Source organism: Schistocerca gregaria, chromosome 11 (assembly GCF_023897955.1).
Source record: "Schistocerca gregaria isolate iqSchGreg1 chromosome 11, iqSchGreg1.2, whole genome shotgun sequence".
In the NCBI taxonomy this organism is placed as follows: domain Eukaryota; kingdom Metazoa; phylum Arthropoda; class Insecta; order Orthoptera; family Acrididae; genus Schistocerca; species Schistocerca gregaria.
The window spans coordinates 50604158-50630304 of NC_064930.1; the positions used below are offsets into that span (position 1 = coordinate 50604158).

General features: G+C 38.6%; 1 protein-coding gene across 5 annotated transcripts in view; it reads right to left on the minus strand.

The window, feature by feature from the left end:
- Nucleotides 1–268: 268 nt before the first annotated feature.
- Nucleotides 269–26147, minus strand: part of LOC126295151 (zinc finger protein 721-like) — a 201094-nt gene continuing 175215 nt past the window's right edge. For 2 of the 5 annotated variants that reach the window (XM_049987439.1, XM_049987440.1), the window contains one exon: nt 269–6295. In XM_049987439.1, coding sequence (XP_049843396.1) covers nt 2893–6295 — 3403 coding nt within the window. In that variant the 3' untranslated portion in view covers nt 269–2892. The other 3 variants (XR_007552392.1, XM_049987441.1, XM_049987442.1) reach the window with 3 other exon arrangements.

A 26147-nucleotide genomic window follows, 5' to 3' on the forward strand; every position in this document is an offset into this window, starting at 1 on the left:
TTACAGAACTTGGCAGTGGAAAAAAGTGAGTTACAAAGAAAGAGGGAAGAATCAATATTTGTAAGTATTCACACAAATAAAACTTTTCATTAAGCCTAATAAATAAATAAATTCAGTTCATTAGTATAGAACCGAAACTTCTGAAGATATTGTTGTAAAAAATGTTAGTAATGCACTAATTGAAAACCTATTATTACTTCAACAGCACTTAAAAATATGTCAAAATAGTGATGGAAGGTCATCTTGTAATGGAGTCACAAAACAGATATAAACTAAAAAAATGTAATTCTTATACTATCAATGCAAATAAATAATGAACTGAATATATTATAGTTGTCTGATTATGTAAATGGAAAACATGTCAAGTGTCTCCATTGTACTTTAACGATAAAACAAAGAAATATGATGTAATGCACATTTAGTGAGATTAATAAATGTAGTTCAGAAGTATTTCAAAATAATATGAGTTTTTGCCAGTTTACTTGGTATGACAAATTCTTACATGCTAGCTCATTTTGAAATTGTTTTCAATCTTATGTGAATATACAAGTCACTTAAAAAAATCATGATCATGCATGGTCTACAGAAGAAAACTCCACAACACTGGATAACGAAAATTAGACCTTTCATTCTTAAATGTCATTATTAGCATTGATCACAAATACATGACATTGCGTTCATAGCCATTAATCTGTTACAGAAAGGAGATAAATGTCTAAAGGGATTATTTCACACAGTCTGCATGACACACGAAAATGCTGCTGTTACACGACATCATCTAGAACACATGAGGGCTGTTCAGTTAAGTTAACTTGGGAAATAATGACATTTTATTTGAATTTTCCACTGTCAGTACCACACTGCAATTATCCTACTTCTGTTGTGTAAATACAGGCACTGACTACAACTGTTACACTCATCTTGACTTATTGTCTAGATAGAATATTTTTCAAATTACACAAACCCCAGCTGAAAGTGTACCTGCCCTTAGTCTGCTAAAAATCACCCATCATGTGTTTTATTTACAGATGATCTATCAGTACACGATCTTCAATGTAATGAATTGAAGACATGAACTTTCCCAGTTGAAAACAAAATCCTTTTATTCCTTTATAGGAACTGTGCTGCAAAGAGCTGTGTACCTACAAGGTACTTATAAAACTTACTTCTAGCCAGTACTGTACCCTGCTGTACAAATGTAGACTACTCAATGCAAACATTATCTCTAAATCTTAAACTCGCATTTTCCAAGTATGACAAATGTTCCGTGCCCCTTAAAAGAAACTTGTAGTCTCCATGCTTTTATACATGCTTATCTTACAGAAAAATGAATGTTGTGAATTCTGAATAGAAATTAAATGCTTTCCTCATTGTTCAAAATGTGAATAATAGTCAAGACTGGTGAGAACACTGTAAAGTCTACTGAGACAGGTTTCAAATACTGAAAACAAATAAACAAACTCTCAATATGTTTTCAACAAATACAAATACAATTAAAATTGAAAGAAAAAAATTTCAGTAAGATTGTGACAAATACAATTAAAAAAACTATTTCCACTCAAGCAGTTTCACTGTAATAACATCTTTAACCTCCTTCACTCATCAATTACTCACAAGTGGACGTACACCATCACAGCAACAGCCAAGATATACAAATATATCTTGTCATGTTTACTTGTCAATGAAAATGGATCCACAGTCCAAACAGTCCAAGTGGAAATTGTTCTGTCGTTCACTGAATTTACTAAATGCTGTGGTTGCTGACAGTAAAAAATATAGGCTCACAGATAATTTATTTCAACTTAATTCACAATTCTAAAGATGAAAATGATTAGCATTAAAGTCTTGCTAGTAAAAAATTTAGTCATGCATTTTCAGCCCTTGTCAGCAAGTACTGTCCCAAATGTCTGTTGTGATCAATGTTTGTTTACAACAATCAATCAATTCAGGCAAAGTTATTTTTCTTGCAAACATGTATTTAAAAATGATGGTTTTCTGAGCAACTCTCATGTAATTTAAATTATAAAGCTGTGGATTCTGAAGTGAAATGAAATCTTTTGAGTACTTGCATACGCATTGCAACAGTTAAAATTAACATGTACATGGCTTTTAGACAAAAAACCAAAATGCTATAGCACATACAATACCAAAGGAGTTCCATTACAATGAATGAAGACGCATCCAACAATGACAATGTGATTTTCAACACTCAATTGTTTTTGTACATACTAAGCTCTGATGATATTGCTAATCATAAGTATGACTGAGCTTCTTGCAAACATTATTTAAACTGTTGCACAAAGTAGTCTTTCACAGACTAAAATTCTTGCAATATGTACATGCCATAAAGAAAACTCACAAAGTTGATGCAGCTGTTTCCTTAATGCACAAAAAACATTTTTCACATAAGATAACCAGTCAGCTCTTACGCTAAGATATGCAGAAGGACAGTTCATCCATGGCAAGCATTTTCTTTCTTTTAGTGACCCAATGTAGCAGTATCACATTACAACCAAATTTACTACTATTACCTTTCAACATTTGGATGTGAAACCTATATTTGGAGTCTTCAACTCTATATCTAGTATGCGGAACTTTAATGTGTTCCAGTGCTGTAAAACCAGTACAATGCAAACACTACCAGCACATAAATAGGAACAGTGAGTTTCACTGCTCTAATGTGGAAATCTGTCAATACTGACACTTAAAATGTTAATTAACAATGTTTTCAACATACAGTATTAGGTGTACACAACTCTATGTTGTTATACTAAGTTACTTATTAATCATTACAAAAAGCATATAAAACAATATCCAACGAATCATCTGCATGTGCTAAAATGCCTATGAACATTTTGTTCACAGAATTATTACAAACAAGCACCCAACAGCTCATTCATCAGTTTTTAAACATACATGAACTTGCAGTTCGTCCCTGGATTTTGATTCATTCCCACACGTAGTGCAAGAAAATGGCCACTCACCTGCATGTATGTCAGAATGAGTCTTGAGTTCGCCAATTGTCTCAAATGACTCACCACATTCCTCACAGATATGTACTTGACCACCAATATGCCTACGGAGATGAAGTCTCAGGTTACTTTGATAGCTGAATGATTTTCCACATATTCGACACACATACGAGCATACACCCAAGTGTGAACGAGAATGGATCTTCAGAGTGCGACTCTTCTGAAACGATTTTCCGCAAACAGCACACCTATATGGTCGTTTGCCTAAATGGATGCGGCAGTGAGACCTTAGTTCACTATTCGATTTGAATGTTTTTTCACAATTACTACATTTGTATGGACGTTCTCCCGTGTGAATGCGTACGTGTATCTTCAACTCTGTATTTGATTTGTATGATTTTCCACACTCAGAGCAGCTAAATGGTAGCTCGCCTGTGTGTATGCGAAAATGAATCTTGAGGTTACCACTCTGGCTAAAGGACTTACCACATATGGCACACCAATAAGGACGTTCACCCGTATGGACACGGTAATGGAACTTCAGTTCCCGACTTGTTTTAAATGACTTCCTGCAAGCAGGGCAACTATGATAACGTTTAGCTATGTGTGTCCGTGCATGAGATCTGAGCTCACTACTTGCTTTAAATGATTTCCCACATACCAGACATGTATACGGGCGTTCACCAGAGTGAATCCGAGAATGAATCTTCAGTTCTCCATTTGTCTTGAATGTTTTCGTACAGTCACTACAAGCATAGGGACGCTCTCCTGTGTGGACACGGATGTGAACTTTTAGATTACTTGAACAACCAAATGACTTTCCACAATCATTACAACTATACGGACGTTCACCAGTATGGATTTGGAAATGGGACTTAAGCTCACTGTTAGACTTGAAGGATTTCTCACATTCAGTACATTTATATGGCCTTTCACCAGAGTGAATGCGAAAATGTATGTTAAGTTCAACTTTAGACTTGAAAGACTTCTCACATTCACTGCATTTGTATGGTCGTTCACCAGAATGAACGCGAATATGAACTTTAAGGTTACTCGATGAGCTGAATGATTTCCCGCAACTAATACAACTGTATGGGCGTATCCCTGTATGCACATACGAATGTGATTTTAATTCACCACTCGTCTTAAAAGCTTTCTCACACTCAGTACATTTATATGGTCGCTCGCCAGAATGTACACGGAAATGGACTTTTAGCTCAGACTTCGACTTGAAGGCTTTCTCACATGCAGTACATTTGTATGGTCGCTCAGTGGTATGGACAAGAGAGTGAACTTTTAGCTCTGTAGTCGATTTAAATGACTTGTCACACTCAGGACACTTGTAAGGACACTCACCCGTGTGTATGCGAAAATGCACTTTCAAGTTGCTTCTCTGAGTAAATGACTTCCCACAGACATTGCAGTGATATGGCCGTTCACCAGTGTGAATCCTAAAGTGAAATGTTAGTTCTCTATTAGTTTTGAATGACTTCCTGCAAAGAATACAGCTGTAAGGGCGTTTGCCACAGTGAATCCGTGAATGAGACTTAAGTTCACCACTCCCTTTGAACGATTTTCCGCATTGAATGCAGCTATATGGGCGTTCATCTGAGTGTATTCGCAAATGAGACTTTAATTCATAACTTGATTTGTACGATTTCCTACAAACAGGACAAGTATAGGGCCGGGCACCTGTATGAACACGTGAATGAGACTTTAATTCGCTGCTAGTCTTAAAGGACTTCCCACACTCGTTGCAACTATATGGTCGTTCCCCTGTATGAGTACGGAAGTGAACCTTCAACTCTCCATTTGTTTTGAACGCCTTTTGACATTCAGAACAGGAGTAAGGCCGTTCACCAGTGTGCACTCGTAAGTGACATTTCAGTTCACTGCCCGTTTTAAACAGCTTACCGCATTCTGGACACTTATATGGTCGTTCACCAGTGTGTACCCGATTATGTATTTTAAGATTGCCAATCTGAGTAAAAGATTTGCCACATTGACCACAAGTATACGGGCGTTCACCAGTGTGTACACGGGAGTGTGATTTCAGCTCGTGTCTTGTCTTGAAAGACTTTCCACACTCGGCACAAACGTGTGCCCGTTCTCCGGTATGAACACGGAAATGCGACTTGAGTTCAAAACTTGCTTTAAATGACTTTCCACACTGCTCACAGCAATATGGCCTTTCCTCACTGTGGATGCGAAAATGATACTTTAAATCCATACTCGTCTTATAAGACTTCCCACATTCGGCACAACTGTATGGTCTTTCCTCTGAGTGCACGCGATGATGAGACTTAAGCTCCGCATTAGATTTAAATGCCTTTCCACAGATGCTGCAGCTGTATGGTCGCTCACCAGTGTGGATTCTGGAATGAATCTTTAGTTGGCTATTTCCCGTAAACGACTTTCCACAATGAATGCAGGTGTAAGGCCGTTCATCGGTGTGAACACGTGAGTGAACCTTCAAATCACGACCAGTTTTGTATGATTTCCCACACTCTGCACAACTAAATAGACGTGTAACTACATGAACCAATGAATGGGATTTTAGCTCACCAACTGACTTGAAAAATTTTCCGCATGCAATACAACTGTAAGGCCTTTCACCTGTATGAAGACGATTGTGTATTTTTAAATTGCTACTATGGCTGAATGACTTGCCACAAACGCCACAGGAATATGGACGTTCGCCAGTATGTGACCGAATATGGACTCTCAGTTCAGTTTTCGTTCTGAACATCTTGTTACATTCTGCACAACTAATCCTCGGTGTACTCTTGTGAGCCTTAACTACAGAACCTTTGTCTAAGTTTCCGTGATGAATCCTTACGTGCCGCCTCAGGGAACCTCTGTACCGGAATATCTTTGGACAGTCATTACATGCGTACTTATCTAGAAACTGACTACCTTCATGTTGTCTTTGACTGGTTCTTTGCATCTGGCCTTGTGATACATCATGGTGATGCTCCGGTCCAGGTGAAACTTCACCACATGCTTTACATATTTGTGATGGCACTTGTGCATCTGGAATATGACTGAAGACATGATTGGTTAGGTCATACCTAGTGTAAAAAGTCTCTGAGCAAGAACTGCACGAAAACTGGGGAATTCCATTTTCAGGGTCCTGTGGAATACAATAACTTAGTGAAATACTACTAAAAGTGTGATTATTTCTCCACTGTAAATTATCACTCTGTTCACAAGTCTCTGTCTTGATATCGCAGGCAGCAAAACCATGCTCCCCTTCTCTCTCCAGTGCTTCAGAATGTCCCGCCAGGGGGACCCTTTCTCCTCTATGTTTTGGCTCCAAGGACCTATATTTTAAATGAATACATACTGAGGAATTTAAACAGTACACAGAATTAGTGTTAAAAAGACAATGTATGTAATGTACTTAGTCAAAATTTATAAATCACATACCGTGCATTTTTGGTAAGAAACTTCTGATAGACATACACGTCTGTACACTATTATCTTGACAGACGAAAGTCTTTCTGTTGAATGAAAACAAATATAGTATGGAATGGGTGAAGGTGAAGTGAAGACCTCTGTTAGGAAATTTGTTGCTTGGAAATTTATTTAATAAAGGCCACATCAAAATGTCTCACTGAGTTATATGAATGAGAAGTTACAAAATATAACTATGTGGCTGAAAGTCTCCAAAACGTGTCGTTATTTATTCCAAAGGTGCAAGTGATGTAACTGACTGTGTGCACGACATGTTTCATCTTTTGGGAATTGTCTGTTTAGCTTCGATGGGATGAAAGTGGTATTTGTTTCTATTCTGGAGCTCTGCCAAGGTTTATGCTGCAAATTCATTGCATTTCCTTCAAATCACAATCTGACAATGTTTGCTTTATGAGTAAAGCCATTAATGAGCGAACATAGAAGACATTAGATTCCAAACGCATGTCACAGTGTGAGAGTCCTACAGCTGGCAAAAATGTTTCCATAAAAATGGCTTTTCATTTGTTATCAAATGAAACTGTTGATCCTACCCAAAACTAGAAAAAACAGCACCACACTCTCAAGTTATCTTCACTGAATTTCATTACTGTCACAATACAAGTTCATAAATACCACTGTCAGATCTACCTATGTCCATCTAAGTGTAACATCTTACTCTGTTAACTCATCATGTCATGAAACTTCCTTCCACTGATCAACAATGGCATTGCTTACATTGCTTCAATTGATCTAGTTCAATTGATCTTCATTGCTTCTTGTGATCCTTGAATTCGGGCTAACGGCACAATTATGAAAACAATGTTCCCTTGCCTTTCAACAGCCCCACCTGTCACTGATGCCAGTATCTGAGCTACAATGGAAAACAATTGCAATAGCCGACAAGGATGTCTGACATTCGATCAATACATTATTTCTTTAGACACTTGCAGATCCTATTATGGGAGGAAGGAGGATTACATTATGCATTCAATAAGGAATTCATTAAAGACAAAGCTCATGTTCCTAATGAACAAGGGTGGTGAAGGACAAAAGCTGTATCTCTTTGAAAGAGAGCAGCAATTTTGGGAAACACAGGTAACCTTTTCTGGATGGCGAAACAGCAATTCAGCCACAATTCCCCGGTTGCAATGTCAGTTCTTTAATCAATGCGTGACTTTGTTCCATCAGTACCTAATAGATAGTTTCCTATGCTTACCGTAGTCACAGATGATGTTAGCGTTTACACGGGACAATTTTAAGCAAAAAGAATTAATATTAGAGTTTAACATGCAGTCAATGATGATGTTATTTGAGACAGGGCAAAATATCAGATTAGGTTATGGATGAAGTAGCAAATTGACCATGTTCTTTCGACGGAACCAACCAGACATTTTTCTCCAGCAACTCAGGAAAAATGCTCTAAATCTATATCTGGATGTCCTGGCAGGAATTTAAATCACTGTTATATGTCTAGATCATTAACCACTTCTTTAGCCCCCAATGCTCAGTTCCACTTAAAATAACATAGTGGACTTTGGCACTTACAAAGATATGAAATTCTATTCAGAGTCATCCATACTTCTCCAGAGATTTGTTCTGACAGAAAACATTTGCATGATTGTGAAACATTGTACCTCCACTTATGTGCACAAGGATAACATCACAAAGCACATCTGGAAGTGTATGGAGACTTTTAACCACTAAGTGTTGAAGAAATTGCTTGTGGCAGCAAACAACTGCTGTGAAACATGAAAACAATGGCATGCAATGGAATGTTTGCCAAAATCTGTAATGAGCATTCTGAATACTTGTACAGTTTAATTGGCACAGGTCAGTTAGCATATAATGTGATTAGAAGAAACTATTTCTAAAAAAAAATATCATTACTATTTATAAAAAAAATATCATAAGAATAAAACAGTGGAAAGTCCAGAATGCAATGACAACAGGATCATGAAAACATTAGATTGCCACTCACCATACAGGGGAGATGCTGGGTCACAGGCAGGCACAACAAAATGACTGCTATATATTTTAGCTTTTGGCTAAAAGGCCTTCTTCTGAAGAAGCGCACACAAATTTGCACAAGCAAAACTTATACACACTGACTGCCATATCTGGTCAGTCCAGCCATAGCAGCCAAAGCCTGTAGTCATGTGTGTGAGTTGTGTTTGTGTGAATGTGTGTTTTCTTCTTCAGAAGGAGGACTTTTGGCCATTGGTCAAAATCAGAAATGTATAGCAGTCTTTTTGTTGTGCCTGTCTGCAGCTCAACGATTTTTCTATATGGTGCGATGCAATCTATCCTTTTCATAATATTGTTGTTCACATGACTAAAAGATGTATACATTTACTATCAGTCTGTTGTAAGACTAGATCAATAAAAAATCCAGGATAAAAGACAATAATATGGAAATGATAGATTGTTACTCACCCCAAAGAGGAGGCATTCTGTCGCAGACTGCTGAAATATTTAAGCTTTTAGACAAAGCCCTGCTTCTGAAATACAAAATATACAAATTCACACAAGTGAACTTGCATACACAGCCACTGTCACCTGGCACTGGAGCCCAACTATAACTCTGTCTGTGTCTGACATGAGCAGCAGTCTGCTGGAGTGGTTAGTAGGGGTAAATAGAAGGCATGAAGTGGGAGGGGGAAGGTAGGGATAGCAGGTTATGGGTGGAGAATGATAAACTGTGCCACCTGAGAGAGTGTGCAAGAATGTGTTGGAAACAGGGTACACCACTAGGTGCAGTATCAGTAGGCTGTGCAGGGGGCAAGGGATGAGAAGAGAAGGGGAAAAAACTAATAGCACATGTTGGAGGTGTGTGTAGTGCTGGAGTGGGAGCAGGGAAGGCACAGGTAGCTGCAGAACAGGGACTAGCAAGGGTTGGGGCCACGATATTATGGGAACACAGGACATGTAATGAGGGCTCTCACTTGCACAATTCAGAGAAGTTGGTGTTGGTAAGAAGAAACCAGATGGTGCACGCTGTGATGTTGTCATTCAAGTGAAGCACGTCGTGTTGGACAGCACGTTCAGCAATTGGGTGGTCCACCTCTATTGGTCATTCCGACAGACAGCCTGTTAAGTGTCATAGCCATGTGGAAAGCAGCACGGTTTCTGCAGCTTAGTTTTCATATCACATGGCTGCTTTCACAGATAGCCCTGTCTTTGATGAGGTAGAAAGTGCCTGTGACAGGACTGGAGTAGGTGGCAGTTGGAGAATGTATGGGACAGGTCTTGTATCTAGCTCTATTGCAGGGATACGAGCCATGAGGGAAGGGGTTCCCACTTCTCCCCCACCTCTACCCTAAAAACAGCCTCCTTACCCTAGCATCTAGCAGCCCTATCTTGTCCCCACCACTGCCCTGTACACTCTCACTGGCATCACAGCATCTTCCCCCATCATTAACTTGTATCCCTCCCTCTCCCATACCCTCTCCATACCTCATCACCCACAATGACAGATTGCTGCAGTTACAGTTGCAGCTGGGCCCCAGAACCTGGGCACACAGGACTGTGTGTGTGGGGGGGGGGGGGGGGGAGGAAGCACATGGATGTGTGAGAGACACGGAGATATATGTACTTGTCTGAATGTGTGTGTTTCCCATATTGAAAGGAGGCCTTTGTCCAAAAGCTTAAATATATTATCAGTCTTAACCATTGTGCCCCCTCTATGGTGAGTATCAATTTATCCTTTCCATATTCTGATGTACAACTATATCTGTGAATACAAGAACCATTGTTGTGGGCACATAATTCTCATGTTAAAACCAGCACCGATTTTGCCAGCAATACAGCAACACATAGGCTATATCCATTTTTAGAAGCAGAAGCTATAGACAGTGGCCACATAAACCTAATTTTAAAATCAGCACTACTTTTGCCAGTGATACAGCAACACAACAAGCTATACCCATTTTTAGATGCAGAAGCTATAGACAGTGGCAAAAAGCTAGTTACCATGTTTCTTCTTTTCAGTGAATGTTCCTGCACACTGCTGCATTGTGGATTATTGACAGACTCGTGCAATTTAATGAAAGTTAGCAGGAGGTGACAAAAATGATCATTTTAAGCAAAAATGTTTGGACAGACATATGCTTCATTTCAAATGGTACCCTAAAACAAACATATTTCAAGTATGAATATATTAGTCTTTGTTAGTGGCATTCATAACATGCAGATGTGATATATATAAGGGAGTGCTCCAGATGCTGTTGAATACCATTAGTGTTATACAGCACATCGACTTCAGATCTTTACCTCTTTTGAATGTGTGCATGTACCTACACATTGAGTGAAAGCAGTAGACTGCCGTGTGTGTGTGTGTGTGTGTGTGTGTGTGTGTTGTCATCTCAATTAGGAATTTGACAACATTTTAACAACATTCAGCATAGTTGTACAGTTAACATGTGGTAGCTTTCTGTAAGCCTTGATGTTCCATAGTTACATGTATGATGGACATTACATGTAAAAAAACTTGTAGCTTGTGTCCATCACATCTACAGCATGTACATCTTCACATTTACGATACTGGTGTGTGACACTGACATTTGTTACGTGCCATCAGTGATGACTATTACATTATACTGAATTAATAACACCAGCCATCAACACTTTCGGAGCAACTCAAAAAGTACAGAGAAAAAATTCACTGTTTGTCTCTGTGGCAATGTATGATACTGCCACAGTCAATTTTATGTCTGTACATCTTGTTACTCTGGAGAAAAGAATAACAGAGCATGGCTACCTGTATTGTTTTGCAAAATACATTAGCTAAATAATTTTAGGTATTATACTAGCCATACATAATGCAATGCAACTCCAGCATAAAGGAATCCTCTCATATTCTATCGTTCTTGTGTGGCAACTCCTAAACTACACTTTCCAAAAGTTCATGGCTGAGATCTGTGGACCTAGCACTATCTGATATTCATTCATGATTGAATTGGAACAGAAGGGTAAAGAAGAAAAGTGCTATGTGAAATAAGATGCTAGGTCACATCTTGCATGCTGCTGCAGTCCTCAAGGAACGCCAAGGTGTGCCAGGGTAAGGAACACGACATGCTCTCCTGAAAGTAAAAATGTGAACTGAAGTTGCTGATGGACATTCAGAAAATTAAAATGATTGTGAAATGTTGTATATTTATTGTGGATTTCTGAAATGTACTGTGAACTGTCAAAAACTTGTTGGAAATGTGCTATGTAATCTTCAAAATTTTTAAACTTGACAAATAACCAACAAATAAAAATAAATAAAATCATTTGATAATAATGGTAAGCATTTGCAAACATGTATCTCAGGAGCCATTCGAAATAACAGTGTATGTCTACAGTAACATTCTTGCTTAAAAGGATCATTTGTGTCATCCCCAGGATGCGGACTCTTCCTCCTCATATGATTCAGGTAACATCAACAGCTCTCTACCAGTGTTAAGTGTGGTTGCTGTAATTTACACAGATTGTGTCCTGAGTGAACAACTGTAAAACTCAGGAATCACAGACAATTGTTTTCTGCAGTGACTATCAATTGATCTTGAAATTATAATGTATAATATGCGCCATAGGTAACACAAAACTTCAAATGTGTACTAATAAGAGCACTAATAAGAGGAACAATCTATATATCTGATGGGCATTTGTGATTTTCTACTGGATTTGTGTCGTATCAAATACACTAACTCAAAAAAAAAAAAAAAAGACATGGTCAGATGCAAGTCTAATTTGATTAGATATGCAGTTCTCTGGAACATATAGAACAGCCACCACAGTGCATTAAATTAATGATTTTTCCTTTGTGGGGGGGGGGGGGGGGCACAGTCATGTAGAACTTTTTCAACAAAATTTCCACATTTTAATGTAAAGTACTGTTCATTTATTTCAAATAATCATGATTTTGACTTGACAGTGATACTCAAGTGCATGCTGAAATGTTACAATATATCTGACATGTCACATGGGCAGATGATATATCATATAACATTTCAATATGTGCACTTGGGAATGGCTGTAAAGTTGTCATAATGATCATTTGAATTAAATTAACATTATTATATAGTTCATTATACAGTGCATTAGTGTTGTTTCCCGGCCTGGTAGTGTATACAAGAGGCATAAGAAGCATCAGATGTTGAATGATCACTGTGAAGAATAAGGAGATGCCACATACTCATGTGAAACAACATTATCGCCATCTGATAGAGCTTGACAGCACCATAATTGTAGGTCTCCATTTGGTTGGCTGGATGAACCATGCATTACCCAGATTTGTGGCGCATCTGGAAGTGAAAGTGGCCCTATGGTAGAATGCACACAAATTTGAGGACAGCCATACTCATCATCAAGGTTCTGAACAACCATCTCTAAACCACCACATGGGAGGATCTCTCTATTACACACTGGACACATTATAACCACTTCACATCAATGCCTGCCATTCAAGAAGAAGGTATTGACTCCCTGCAACATTCTGTATCCTTGTGTTCTCCCAAACCACTGGTCAGAGACTAGCAGTAGATGTTGTTGTTGTGGTCATCAGTCCTGAGACTGGTTTGATGCAGCTCTCCATGCTACTCTATTTTGCGCAAGCTTCTTCATCTCCCAGTACCTACTGCAACCTACATCCTTCTGAATCTGCTTAGTGTATTCATCTCTTGGTCTCCCTCTACGATTTTTACCCTCCACAATACCCTCCAATAATAAATTGGTGATCCCTTGATGCCTCACGTCCTACCAACCGATCCCTTCTTCTGGTCAAATTGTGCCACAAACTTCTCTTCTCCACAATCCTATTCAATACCTCCTCATTAGTTATGTGATCTACCCACCTAATCCTTCAGCATTCTTCTGTAGCACCACATTTCGAAAGCTTCTATTCTCTTCTTGTCCAAACTATTTATCGTCCATGTTTCACTTCCATACATGGCTACACTCCATAAAATACTTTCAAAAATGACTTCCTGACACTTAAATCAATACTCAATGTTAACATATTTCTCTTCTTCAGAAACGCTTTTCTTGCCATTGCCAGTCTACATTTTATATCCTCTCTACTTCGACCATCAACAGTTATTTTGCTCCCCAAATAGCAAAACTCCTTTACTACTTTAAGTGTCTCGTTTCCTAATCTAATTCCCTCAGCATCACCTGACTTAGTTTGACTACATTCCATTATCCTCGTTTTGCTTTTCTTGATGTTCATCTTATATCCTCCTTTCAAGACACTGTCCATTCCTTTCAACTGCTCTTCTAAGTCCTTTGCTGTCTCTGACAGAATTACAATGTCATCGGCGAACCTCAAAGTTTTTATTTCTTCTCCATGGATTTTAATACCTACTCCGAATTTTTCTTTTGTTTCCTTTATTGATTGCTCAATATACAGATTGAATAACATCGGGGAGAGGCTACAACCCTGTCTCACTCCCTTCCCTTTCATGCCCCTCGACTCTTATAACTGCCATCTGGTTTCTGTACAAATTGTAAATAGCCTTTCGCTCCCTGTATTTTACCCCTGCCACCTTTAGAATTTGAAAGAGAGTATTCCACTCAACATTGTCAAAAGCTTTCCCTAAGTCTACAAATGCTAGAAATGTAGCTTTGCCTTTCCTTAATCTTTCTTCTAAGGTCAGTCGTCAGGTCAGTATTGCTTCACGTATTCCAATATATCTACGAAATCCAAACTGATCTTCCCCAAGGTCGGCTTCTATCAGTTTTTCCATTCGTCTGTAAAGAAATCGTCTAAGTATTTTGCAGCTGTGGCTTATTAAACTGATAGTTTGGTAAAAAAGTCTGAGGGTATTTCGCCCGTTTCATACATCTTGCTCACCAGATGGTAGAGTTTTGTCAGGACTGGCTCTCCCAAAGCCGTCAGTAGTTCCAATGGAATGTTGTCTACTCCAGGTTCTTTGTTTCGACTTAGGTCTTTCAGAGCTCTGTCAAACTCTTCCCGCAGTATCGTATCTCCCATTTCATCTTCATCTACATCCTCTTTCTTTTCCATAATATTGTCCTCAAGTACATCGCCCTTGTATAGGCCCTCTATAAACTCCTTCCACCTTTCTGCTTTCCCTTCTTTGCTTAGAACTGGGTTTCCATCTGAGCTCTTGATGTTCATACAAGTGGTTCTCTTATCTCCAAAGGTCTCTTTAATTTTCCTGTAGGCAGTATTTATCTTACCCCTAGTGAGATAAGCCTTTACATCCTTACATTTGTCCTCTAGCCATCCCTGCTTAACCATTTTGCACTTCCTGTCGATCTCATTTTTGAGACATTTGTATTCCTTTTTGCCTGCTTCATTTACTGCATTTTTATATTTCCTGCTTTCATCAATTAAATTCAATATTTCTTCTGTTACTCAAGGATTTCTACTAGCCCTTGTCTTTTTACCTACTTGATCCTCTGCTGCCTTCACTACTTCATCCATCAAAGCTATCCATTCTTCTTCTACTGTATTTCTTTCCCCCATTCCTGTCAATTGTTCCCTTATGCTCTCCCTGAAACTCTGTACAACCTCTGGTTCTTTCAGTTTATCCAGGTCCCATCTCCTTAAATGCCCACCTTTTTGCAGTTTCTTCAGTTTTAATCCACAGGTCATAACCAACAGATTGTGGTCAGAATCCACATCTGCCCCTGGAAATGTCTTACAATTTACAACCTGATTCCTAAATCTCTGTCTTACCATTATATAATCTATCTGATACCTTTTAGTATCTCCAGGGTTCTTCCATGTATACAACCTTCTTTCATGATTCTTAAACCAAGTGATAGCTATGATTAAGTTGTGCTCTGTGCAAAATTCTACCAGGCCGCTTCCCCTTTCGTTTCTTAGCCCCAATCCATAGTCACCTACTATGTTTCCTTCTCTCCCTTTTTGTACACTCGAATTCCAGTCACCGATGACTATTAAATTTTCGTCTCCCTTCACTATCTGAATAATTTCTTTTCTTTCATTATACATTTCTTCAATTTCTTCATCATCTGCAGAGCTAGTTGGCATATAAACTTGTACTACTGTAGTAGGTGTGGGTTTCATATCTATCTTGGCCACAATAATGTGTTCACTATGCTGATTTGTAGTAGCTTACCCGCATTCCTATTTTTCTATTCATTATTAAACCTACTCCTGCATTACCCCTATTTGATTTTGTGTTTATAACCCTGTAGTCACCTGACCAGAAGTCTTGTTCCTCCTGCCACCGAACTTCACTAATTCCCACTATATCTACCCTTAACCTATCCATTTCCCTTTTTAAATTTTCTAACCTACCTGCCCGAATAAGGGATCTGACATTCCACGATCTGATCTGTAGAACGCCAGTTTTCTTTCTCCTGATAACAACATCCTCTTGAGTAGTCCCCACCCGGAGATCCGAATGGGGGACTATTTTACCTCCGGAATATTTTACCCAAGAGGACACCATCATCATTTAATCATACAGTAAAGCTGCATGCCCTCGGGATAAATTACGGCCGTAGTTTCCCCTTGCTTTCAGCCATTCACAGTACCAACACAGCAAGGCCGTTTTGGTTAATGTTACAAGGCCAGATCAGTCAATCATCCATACTGTTGCCCTTGGAACTACTGAAAAGGCTGCTGCCCCTCTTCAGGAACCACACGTTTGTCTGTCCTCTCAACAGATACCCACCCCTCCGTTGTGGTTGTACCTACGGTACGGCTATTTGTATCGCTCAGGCACGCAAGCCCCCCCATCAACGGCGAGGTCCATGGTTCATGGGGGAGGGGGGAGGGGGTAGCAGTAGATAGGGGGAATTATTGTCTCCTGCATACAATGCCGCCAACACCACAAAACAATCTACTGCATTTGGAGTGGCGTCATGACTGGGCAATATGGACTGGTGATGATTGTTTTCACATTGTATTGAGTGATAAATTGCACTTCTGCACTACTACCAATGTTCTGAAGAGGCACAGCGGTGTTACTCCTGGTGTCACAGTCTGGGGGGCCACCATCACGAATCACTTCTGTTCACATCTGGTAGTGATAGAAGGAATTCTGATTGCACATCTGTATGTCATGGGCATCCTGTGTCTTCATGTGTTACTTCTAACGTGACAATACTGTGGTGCCATTTGTCACTATGACAATATTGATACACACGTGTCACATATCTTCATGAACTGTTTGCATGACACTGAGGTACTCTTGTTGGCAGTAAGCTCCACAGATATGTTCCTGATGGAGACCAGCAAAAATATCAACTCCATCCCATAGCCAACATCCACACTATCAAGGTCCAGTTACTTCAGTTGTAGGCCAGCTTGCCTCAGGAGAGGATGCAACACCTCTATGATACCCATCCCAACCAAATCAATGCAATCATCACATTGATAAGTGGGGTCATATTGCAAAGTTGTTTGTAAATTTGACTCAATATTGCAATCACTGAAATAGTATAATGTACCTTTTCAATATATGATATTTCATTTAGTTTCCTCTTCCCCTTCTGGGGGCTTTTTTTTCTTTTCAGCCAATGTATGTAGCTGTACCATTATAAAGTGATGTGCAACATCAACAGCAGGAAGGGCTCGATTTTTATCGGGAAAAACAATGGAAAAAAGCACTATACCTGCAAAGGAGACAATCTCTGTGAGCCCTGCACAATCAATTCTTGAACACTTTCTGTGTGTTTGGGATACTCACCAGGACAGATTAGAGTAGTCAAAGAATTCAGAGGCGTGAAGCTAAATTTATAACTGGATACTTCAGTCAGTGCATGAACGTAAGAGAAGTGTTCTGAGATGTCACACGGGAGTCTATACAACAAACACTTTTATTCCCACCAAATGAACTGAATTTAGTGATATGAGGCAAGAGGATTGCAGGTGATGAAATAGATGAAGATATAACAACATGTAATTATATAAGTGAAAATCACTCACAAACACTGAACAATGTACAATGAATGCTGATACTGCTGGACCTCTGTGTCAGACAAGGACATTAACGAGGACCTCCACATTTTACACACACTCACCTTAATCATTACACTACATGAGCATGAATCAAGTCCAGACTCAAACTGACAAAAACAAGTCAGTGAATTTCCAGTATGGTATGTGGGAATAGCACCACTGAGCGAACAGATTTGATGGTGCAGAGTGGAGCACCACTTGACAGGTATATACACTCCAGGAAAAAATGCAATGCCCTCAAAGACAAGGTCACTTGAGAAGTGAGGCAGAAGCTCATGTTCTCTTCAACTTCTTCCAAACACTAGTACCAGAGCCTCTCTCACAGTGAAATGCACCAGCATGAAATAGTTACACCCATTATAATACTTCTCTTACCATAAATATCTTTTTTATGAACTGTGTTCATTTGTAATGTGTATATTGAGTGTACTTGACATTATTAAATTCTCATTCATGATGTATTTCACTAAACTTTAGTGTTTAATGTACAGTTTTCAGTCAATTTGTGATTGCAGTATCATTAGTTTATACGGAAACTTTTTGTTCACAGAAATATTCACAGTTTTGGAGTAATGTAAACAATATGCACTTCAAAATTCGACCCTGTTAATAATCATTTGTTTTAGAAGTAACACACATTATTTGAAAAATCTAATTTTCCTACTTCAATTAAATGTTTTACATATTCTGAAAAATTGGTGTTTCAACAGTTACTCTTATTCTAAATTATAATATTATAGACTGTTCAAGTCTTAAAAATGTATACTGTCCAATATCCAGTGTTATACTTTCTTAGACCCCAATTTTTATTGCTCCAAAAATGAGTAATTTTCCTAGAATAATGTATTAATTTACAAAATATTCAGATTAGAAAATTTAACTATCCATAATGAATAATTTGTGACAGCTTATGGATATCACTGTGTTCGGGCGTAATGTAAATCTATATTCTACATTTTACATGCCTTTTCGGTATATTACCATCATAGCTGTAATAGCTTTACATTTTAACAATTTTGGAATACCTGTACTATGTACCTCTTTAAAAAGTGTCACACATGAAGCGACAGTCACAATTTGATACACAAAGTCATGTGTCAGTCTGTTCAATATGTAAGGTTTCAGAGTCAGTCAGTGGCTACTATTCATAGAGTGCAGTTGCTGTGTTATTTATCTGTTCCATCTGTGACTTTCTGTTATACCACTCATGGGAGATGTGGCATTTACCAATCTGTGATGTTAAAAGTTACATAACTCATTGCGAGCAAGCTGATCAGCATGTGTTTCATAAGAACAGATGTGCTTGAATGAAAAGTAAACTCAACTGTGGAGTGCTATTATTAACTGTTTAGAGCAACCAACAATAACAGCAACAAGACTGGCGAGAATCTACGAGACTTAAGAAGCATCAAAAGAGGTTACTGAAATTCCAATCAGATATGTGGGAATAGCACCACTCAGCAAATGGATATGGTGGAGAAGACTTGTCCACCATTCCAAAGGGATATACATTGCTGGGGAAAAAAAATCTAACTTCCTCATTGTATTTCATCATTGCAGGAGTATACGATAACAAGTTCAGACCAAATACAACACATCACAGAAGAGGAATGGCACCATGTGACAGATGTCCCACACGTCACGACCCTTTTCTTGTGCTTTGTCAGTGGTTCTTGCAGGCCTTCGAGAATGAGTAGGTTTCCATTTCATGTTCCATGCATGTTCAGTATTGCTGAAATCAGGAGTTCATGCACAAGATAGGCAACATCTTGGAAATTTTGAGCCCAGGAGTGCCGTGGTCCCGTGTTAGCGTGAGCAGCTGCGGAACAACAGGTCCTGGGTTCAAAACTTCCCTCAAGTCGAAAATCTTGATTTTTTTATTTTCAGACAATTATCAAAGTTCAGGCACTCACACATAATCAACTTCGCTCTCCAAAATTCCAGGACATGTTCAGATTTGTTTGGACATATGCAGGATTTGACAATCTACACACGGAACAATTTTAAAACGTTAAAAACATATGTTCTGACAGAGCACAAGGAAAATTGTGCAACTGTGAAACTGTTGGATTCATTTGTTCCAGTTTATTTGACAAACTCATGTTTTCATCACTTTGTTGGAAGTGATTGTCACATCCACAAGAAAACCTAAATTGGGCAAGGTAGAAGAATCTTTTTACCCATTTGCCAAGTGTACAAGTTACATGGGTCAACAACATATTCCTGTAATGTGACGCACATGCCGTCACCAGTGTCATATAGAATATATCAGACGTATTTTCCTGTGCAGGAATCGACTGACCTATGACATAGCGATCAAATGTTTTCGGTTCCCATTGGAGAGGCACGTCCTTCCGTCTTCTAAGCGCACAGTTTTGCGGTGCGGTCACAAAACACAGATACTAAACTTATTACAGTGAACAGAGACGTCAATGAGTGAATGGATAGATCATAACTTTTCGAAAATAATGAAATTAAATTTTCCACTTGAGGGGAGATTTGAACCAAGGACCACTCGTTCCGTAGCTGCTCACACTAACCACAGGACCACAGCGTGCCTCAACTTAAGTTCTGCTTGATGTTGCCTATCTTACCCATAGGCTACTCAGTTTGGATATTTTGCTTATTTTTTTGATAGTTCCACAGAACTTCTTCCTGTTTTCTTGATTGATCTGTGTTCAGTTTTTCAAGGCCTATCCACTGTGCCAACTTATAACTAAATATGAGGGGGGTGCGATGGGGAGGTTCCCTTGTCAGTGTCCAATTCAGTTGAGTTAATGTTGTGAAGTGTTAAAGGAGTACCAGAGAGTTCTGTTTTTGTGACAGTATTCATCAGTTTGCAGTGTTATGAAGTGCTTCTTCTCAGTTTGATTTCTTTGTCTGGACTCAGAGATCAATAATGCTGGACCCTACAACCTGTTTTACTTGTGGTAAATCTGTTTCGGAAGGAAAGACATCAATAATGATGAAGGCCTTGGAAACTCTGATGTGCAGCAGCAAGGAACGGAAAGAAGGGGGTCATAATCTTTTACAGAACACTGGACTAGCTGAAGTGCATAAGTTACATCGACATTAATATATTAATCAATGCAATATAAGGAAACTAATTAATCTTTATGTTGCACAAGCAAATGATAAAAGTTTGAGATCCTCTTCCTCTTATACATTCAATTTCAAAAACGACTGTTTCATATGTGCTGAAAAGTGTGACATAGAGGCATAAACAAGAGAACCACTCCGCAAACACCATGGAGTGTTTGATGTTCACTCTTTAACTGTGAAACATATACTGCTTGAGAAAGTAGAGAAACACGATGCTGATTTTGGTAGAAAGGTTGTCGAAAGCATCAACAGTGTTTCGTTTTAGAAGCTGCGAAAGCCTGTTATCATTAAGATTGCTATGCTAAATTAGTGTTGAACCCCTCCTCTGTTTGAAAAAGATACCACCCTCAAGATACCAACATTGATGCTGCTTTTCAACAATTACGAAAATTTATAGATAGTTCAGAGGAACATCAATTTTCATTGCTCAATTTGTTGCAGTAAATTAATGTGCCTCCCAGAAGGAAAGACAGTGACTATAAAAACTCTTAAAATAAACTGACTGGACACTTCAGTGATGGGGTCTTGTTTGCCACAATGCCAAAAAATCCCCCAGTTGTATGTTTACGTGGCACTTGCCTCAAACCTTTCAATCAACAGTACAATGAACGAGCTGTTAATGAAAAAGATGAGAGGAAGAGAACAGCAGAAAAAGCAGCAGCTATCATCTGTGAAGATATAAGAATGACTCCCTACAGTGTTGCACATTATCCAGATACCAATGACAACAGAGAATGCTGAAGTTATGGTTCCTGATACTTTACACGAATTTGTGAAGAGTGTGGTTTTGTCAAAAATGAAAGATACAGCAATATCCCATGCGATGGTGTCAGCTACCAGGCCTTGTTCACTTATCTTCCCACTGCAACTTGGTCTTGCAGTGTACATGTTTTGTAAAGTGGGCTCAAAAAACGTTGTAATTGTTTTGAATAAGGATTTCTGCTCTTCCTGTAGCACTGTGGCTTTATTTGAGGCTTCAGCCATTGGATTCCAGAAACCAAATATTTCAAATGATTCATTCTAACAGTTCATTTTCAATAATTCTGATTCCAACATTGTGACAATGATGGGCAAAGGTACATTCCATGCTATGGGTGGAATCAGGTGTGAGACTCCTAGGGGAGTGACAGAACATCAGAAAGTAATGGAACTCTGTCATATCAAGCTCTACTGAAACAGCAAGTAGTCTGCTAACACTCCAAAGCCAGAATAGGGTTGGAATTGAAGAAATTGTTCCACAAAACGTCTACTCAGAACAATCATTCACGAAAACAGCAGTGGCTACCAATCACAATTTGAAGCAATGGAACAGTTATGCAACTTACATTTGCTTTTGAGTGATCAACATCTTTAACTGAGGAGTGAAAGGATAGCAATTGATGAGAAAATTTGCATAAGATTTCAGCAATGGCTGCAACAACACACTCCATCTGCTTATAAGGAACAATTGTACTCATTAGGATCTGGATTAGTGGTGTCAGGAAGTGAACTGCTACAAAGCTGTGCCTGTTGGTGAAAAAGCTCTACAAACAATAGTTACTGTCTCATCAAAATTTGGTTCTCTGAAGCTTAAGCAATACAGCTTGGTTAGGACAATGTGCATGATAAAACCATAACTGAAGTAGATACAACACACTCATTTCAGAGACTACTGTGCACGTTTCCTTCACCTGATGATTTAAAGGATTTCTTCGCATTTGAATTGTCAGTGTACCAGTGTCTCTGTTTGGCAGCAGTGGATTGATGAGGAAAACAAAAAACTTGTTGCTGTACAATCTTTTTCAATCAAGTATCTGAAAGGAATATTGACAATAATGAATAGAAGTTCTTTGTTATAGATGGAGGGTTTCTCATCCACTACATGTGGCCCGAGAATGGAAGTTTTGGTGACATTTGTAAAACCTTAGTAGCCTATATTCATAGATATTATCATGATAATAATGCTGTTGTATTTGACAGATATTCAGAAGGCTCTCTGAATATAAAAACTATTGAATGCCAAAGGCGAACAATGAAGCGGGCCTCATGTGAAATTTTCCTTAATGAAGAGACATTATGGATTGAATCACAGTCTGCCTTTCTTAGTAATCTCAGCAATAAGGAAATGTTTATTACACAGCTTGTGCAAAAACTAGACAGTTTTGGTATTGAAACCAGGATTGCGAATGACGATGCAGGTGTTGAAATTGTTGCAAAAGCAATAAATGCCTCAAAATTTTACCAGCAGGTGATTATTGTGGGTCAAGATGTGCTGCTCCAGATGACACAGACATAATCCCGATGAAGCAATGCAAAGACAGCATCAGATCAAAGTGTTACAGTTCTAAAGATGTATGTAACTGCTCGCTCGTTCATGAATGCAAGAATTCAATACTGCTTTTTCATGTGGTTCTTCGTGTGGCTGCAACAGCACTTCATCCTTGTTTGAGAAAGGAAAGCTGCAAGCTTCCCAACTATTCAACTGGTATCCCCAACTTCATATTATTCCACGGATATTCAACGAGCCTTCTTCCTGTCCTGATACCATTGCAAAATCAGGAGAAAAATTTATACTTTCTCTCTCTCTACACAAAAACAGTAGAGAGTCCTGATGAGAACTTAAATGCCATTTGATTTAAATGTTTTGGGTCAGGCAAACAATGCTGTCACACTCCCTCGTTTGCCACACACTACTGATGCAGGATGCCTCTGCTCTTACTGAGTTTAGCTACAAGTCCAGCTATGGCTGGGAAACAACTTGGATCCCATAAACTGGGGCTGGAGGGAATCAAACTCATCCGTCTCTGCAATTCACATGAAATGATCACCTGACCCAGAGAAAATACTGCTACTGATTTCATGTGGCGGCACTCAAGGCTGCAGAAGTAGGTGTGGATGTGTGAAGGCTGATCTACATTGGATGGCAATGTGCAAAAACTGTCATGGACAAAGTTGCACTAATTTGCCTCACAGTGATTTGACAGAAGATTTGGATAATGGTTTGATAGATACTGTGGTATTTTTATTGTATGCATGCTGCATGTATGATTGTAAATATATTAACACATAATTGCTGATAATTTTTACAGTAATTCTTAATTTTCATGAAAAAGATTTTCATTCCAAAAATTTAAGTTGCATACATCTAAAGTAAAAGACAGCAAAATTGTTCTGTATAAATAAAAGTATGTTTTAAAAGAAATTTCACTTTCTTTATCTACAAATTTTAGCACTCATAAACTAAGTACCTTGCTTAAACATGCATTTGACCTTCTCTGAGTAGAATTTCACTTGAGATATTTTCTGTCATATAGATAAATTAGTTAAATGAACTGTTTTTCAAACAGTTTGGAAAAAGGAAAATAAATTACATTACGGGGTGGGGAAGGGGGAAGCTCCACCGATAAGGGAGGGAACTTTTCTGATTTTTACTTCTTCATCCCTAAGAGTTTTTCCTGAAGTTTCAAAACTTTATAAATTTTTCCCCCTTTTTTTCCTAATTTGCCTGGACTAGAATGGGTCTGTAGATGTTCAGTCAGTTGGCCTAAAGTGTCTGAAATAAACTACTGACAGGATATTGCTATGAAAATATTTGAAGCATGTATTATTCAAGGGGACCTTACAATGTAGAAGACAATTTTCTGACTAGTCCCTACAATTCTAAGGAGGTATAGATTATCTATGGGCAATAGTAACTCAATCCATTACCAAGTTTGTGTGCACTAGATTTTTGCAAAGTTTGTAGCTAGAATGACAAACGAAAATCAAAAGGTTGGAACAGGCACACAAGTTGAGAGATTTTGTTGTCTCAATATTGTGCATCATGTGAAATGTTATTTCCAAAGTTGTAACTATTTTATTCTTTCTCTACATAAATAAGCTCATTAGCCAAAACATTAGCTAATTGGTGTTTTGAAACTCAATGGCATTTTCATGAACCTTAATATGAAGATGAAGAAGATGAGGATGACGGAAAGTAATTGGAAAGCAGAGACTACTCATTATATTTAGTGTGTGCACAGGGCACAAAGCTGAGACATTGGAGTTGCAGGACAAGGTCCCAAAGGTTAACCAGTCAGTGAAATGATACATTTCACAGATGTGTTGCTGCATGCTATCTTGCAGGATTAGGAGGAGTTTATACCAGACTTACTGATTAACACTGATCGAAACAGACTCAGAATCAAGACATAAACTTCCAACTGGGGTTAAAAGATCACTTCACTGTGAAGAAGGAACTGTTGCAGGTTATAAAAGATTTGTCTTCCTGTTCCAGACATTCTGGAAATAACTTTGTAAAAATGAGCATTGGAGCAGAGGAGCAAAGAGGAGAATGAGGCTTTATCCTGCCCCATAGTTGTCGAGTTACACTGTACAAGGTAACATGAAAAGTCACGTGTGGGGGACAGAAAATGTACTACCTATAAATCATGTTGGTGTCTGAAATTTCCTGGCATATTAAAACTGTGTGCTGAACCAACACTCAAACTCAGGACCTTTGCATTTTGCAGTCAAGTGCTCTACTGACTGAGCTACCCAAGCACAACTCATGCCCCCTCCTCACAGCTTTTATCCCGACAGTATCTCATCTCCAACCTTGTCTCCTAGTTCCCAAACTTCACAGAAGCTCTCCTGCAGACCTCACAGAACTAACTCTCCTGAAAGAAAGGACATTGTGGAGAAGTGGCTTTGCCACAGACTGGGGAATGTTTCCAGAATGAAATTTTCACTCTGCAATGGAGTGTGCACTGTCTGTTAGTGAATGATGTGCAACATCAGTTTGGTGTTGTTGTCTTCAGTCCAAAGACTAATCTGATGTAGCTCTCCATGTTAGTCTATTCTGTTCAAACTACTTCATCTCTGCGTTACTACCACAACCTACACCCATTTGAGGTTTCTTAATGTATTCAAGCCTTGGCCACTCTTCACAATTTTTAGCTCTCAAATTTCCTTCCATTATCAAATTAACAACTCCTTAATGTTTCAGGGTGTGTCCTATCAACCAATCCCTTCTTTAGTCAAGCTGTGCCAAAATTACTTTTTTCCCCAATTTTATTAAACCTCCTCTTCTGTTATTCACTCTCCTCATCTAATCTTCAGCATTGCTCTGTAGCACCTATCTTTAAAAGCTTCTATTCTCTTCCTGTCTGAAGTGCTTATTGTCCATGTTTCATTTCTGTACATGGCTGCAGTCCAGACAATTATATATATATATTTTTTTTAAAAAAGAAGGCTTCCTAGATGTTAATAAATTCCTCTCTTTCAGAGGAGCTATTCTTGCCATTGCCAGTCTACATTTTATATCCTTTTTACTTTGGCCATCGTCAGTTATTCTCCTGCCCAAATACCAAAACTCATATGTTATTTTCAATGTCTTATTTCCTAATCTAATTCCCTCAAATTGACCTGATTTAATTTTACTACATCCCATTACCTTTGGTTTACTATTGTCAGTGTTTCATCTCTTTTGACACACTATCTGTTCTGTTCAACTGTTCTCCCTATTTCTCTACTGTCTCTGAGAGAATCACAATGTCATCAGCAAACCTAAAACGTTTTATTTCTTTTTCCTGAACTTTAACTCCCTTTCCAAATTTTCCTTTGCTTTCTTCAACTGTTTGCTCAATTTACAGATTGAATAACATTGGGGATGGACTACAATCACGTCACACTCCCTTCTCATATGACTTCCCTTTTAC